The sequence below is a fragment of the Apium graveolens genome, chromosome 3 (genome assembly GCF_009905375.1).
Source record: "Apium graveolens cultivar Ventura chromosome 3, ASM990537v1, whole genome shotgun sequence".
Lineage (NCBI taxonomy): Eukaryota > Viridiplantae > Streptophyta > Magnoliopsida > Apiales > Apiaceae > Apium > Apium graveolens.
Genome location: NC_133649.1, coordinates 276,634,366 through 276,636,564, shown reverse-complemented (window position 1 = coordinate 276,636,564; position 2,199 = coordinate 276,634,366). Strand labels below are relative to the sequence as shown.

Genomic DNA, 2,199 nt, shown 5'->3' with positions numbered 1-2,199 from the left:
AGCGTTTGTTTTACGTCTTTAGCTTGACGTGAAACTTCGAAATCAAGTTGTCGCAAAAACGGCGCTCACCACCTCACGGTTCACCGTATCCCCATAATAATGCTTCAACCTCTAACCATTTACTTTAAACGCTTGGTCTGGATGCTTATCAAAATTCTCCACAGCTCCATGTGGAAACACAGTTTTGACAATGAATGGACCTGACCACCTCGACTTAAGCTTACCTGGAAAAAGTCGGAGACGAGATTTGAATAATAGAACTTATTGACCAGGCACAAATGACTTGTGCACTAACCTCCTATTAGGCCATCTCTTGACCTTCTCCTTGTATACTTTATTGTTCACATAAGTTGAAGCATTCTCTTCTCTCCAGTAGCTGCCATGTCAAGATTCAGTTTCTACAAAGCACAATACGTTTTATGCTCTAACTTTGTAGGAAAATGACACACCTTCCCATACACCAACTGGAATGGTGACATTCCTAGAGGAGTCTTGAATGCTATTCTATAGGCCCAAACAGCTTCATCTAGCTTCAAAAACCAATATTTCCTTGACGGGCTCACAACTTTCTCCAAGATTCGCTTGATCTCTCGATTACAGACTTCAGCTTGCCCATTAGTTTGAGGATGGTAGGATGTGGCAACATGATGATTCACATGATACCTTTCCATCAATGTAGTGAACTTGCGATTGCAAAAATGTGATCCCTCATCACTGATTATGACCCTTGGAGTACCGAAATGTGTGAATATTTGCTTATGAAGAAAATTTAGCACCACCTTCACATCGTTGACTGCAAAGCTTTAACCTCAACCCATTTGGACACATAATCCACCATCAAAAGAATATACTGATTGTTGTATAACGAGACAAATGGCCCCATAAAGTCGATTCCCCAAACATCGAAAATCTTAACTTCAAGAAGAACATTGAGAGGCATCTCGTCTCTCTTGGACATATTTCCAACTCGTTGGCAGCGATCACATCTTAACACGAACTGATGAGTTCTTTAAACAAAGTTGGCCAGAAATATCCCGCTTAAAAAATACGGGCAGATTTCTTCTCTCCACCATAATGACCACCATACACAGTAGAATGACAGTCTCGCAAGATACCCTCTATCTCACTTTACGGAATGCACCTCTTGATAATCTGATCTACCCCCTGTCTAAACAAGTACGGCTCATCCAATCGATACCACTTCACTTTATGCAGAAACGTCTTCCTTTGAGCACAAGAGAGTTCTGGGGGGATAACGTTACTCACAAGATAGTTTACAATATCTGCAAACCATGGTTCTTCTTCTTGCACCATAAAAGGTTGCTCATCTGGAAAAGATTCATTGATCAATGTCTTATCCTGTGAAGCTTTGCCTTGATCTTCCAAACGCGAGAGATGATCCGTTACTTAATTTTCTGTACCTTTTCGTTCTTTAATTTCCAGCTCCAATTCTTGTAACAAGAGAATCCATTGAATCAATCAAGGTTTTGAATCTTTCTTTGAGACCAGATATCAAATAGCAGCATGATCAGTGTAAATCGTCACTTTTGTCCCAAGCAATTAAGATCGAAATTTCTCGAAACCGTAGAAAATTGCCAAAAGCTCCTTTTCTGTAGTAGTGTAATTCAGCTGCGCACCATTAAGGGTTTTACTAGCATAGTAAACTACATGAAAAATGTTCTTCTTTCTCTGGCCAAGAACAGCTCCAACTGCAAAATCACTAGCATCACACAACATCTCGAAGGGTTCATTCCAATCAGGTGCAGTGATAATAGGCGTTGTAGTCAAACTCTTTTTCAATCTCTCAAAAGCAGCTACATATTCTTCATCAAATTTGAAAGGGACATCCTTCTATAACATATTACACAAGGGTTTAGAGATTTTGGAGAAGTCTTTGATGAATCACCGATAAAAACCCACATGACCAAGAAAACTACGGATTCCTTTAACTGAGATTGGTGGAGGAAAATTTTCAATAACCCCTACCTTGGTCTTATCCACTTCAAGACCTTCGCTAGATGCCTTGTGCCCAAGAATGATACCCTGTTACACCATGAAGTGACATTTTTCCCAGTTGAGCACCAGATTGGTCTCAACACATCTTTTCAGCACCAAACCAAGATTATGCAAGCACTCATCATACGAAGTCCCGAATACAGAGAAGTCATCCATGAACACATCCACATTAGTGCCAATCAT

At 40.2% G+C, this 2,199-nt stretch overlaps 1 protein-coding gene across 1 annotated transcript; it reads right to left on the bottom strand.

The window, feature by feature from the left end:
* Window positions 1-781: 781 nt before the first annotated feature.
* On the bottom strand, window positions 782-2,199 carry LOC141715045 (uncharacterized). Its single transcript, XM_074518532.1, has 4 exons — window positions 2,113-2,199; window positions 1,987-2,043; window positions 1,669-1,851; window positions 782-997 (listed from the first exon to the last, which is right to left on the bottom strand). Exons 1-4 carry the CDS (start codon window positions 2,197-2,199, stop codon window positions 782-784), a joined length of 543 nt encoding a protein of 180 aa, XP_074374633.1.

Excerpts from the sequence above, each read along its gene's own strand:
- LOC141715045 (XM_074518532.1), bottom strand. The coding sequence starts at position 2,199 with ATGATTGGCACTAATGTGGATGTGTTCATGGATGACTTCTCTGTATTC. Across the intron at positions 2,044-2,112 it reads GCTTGCATAATCTTGGTTTG|GGTATCATTCTTGGGCACAA; the intron begins GTGCTGAAAAGA and ends ATGGTGTAACAG. Across the intron at positions 998-1,668 it reads GAAAGAAGAACATTTTTCAT|TTCGTGTTAAGATGTGATCG; the intron begins GTAGTTTACTAT and ends AGAACTCATCAG.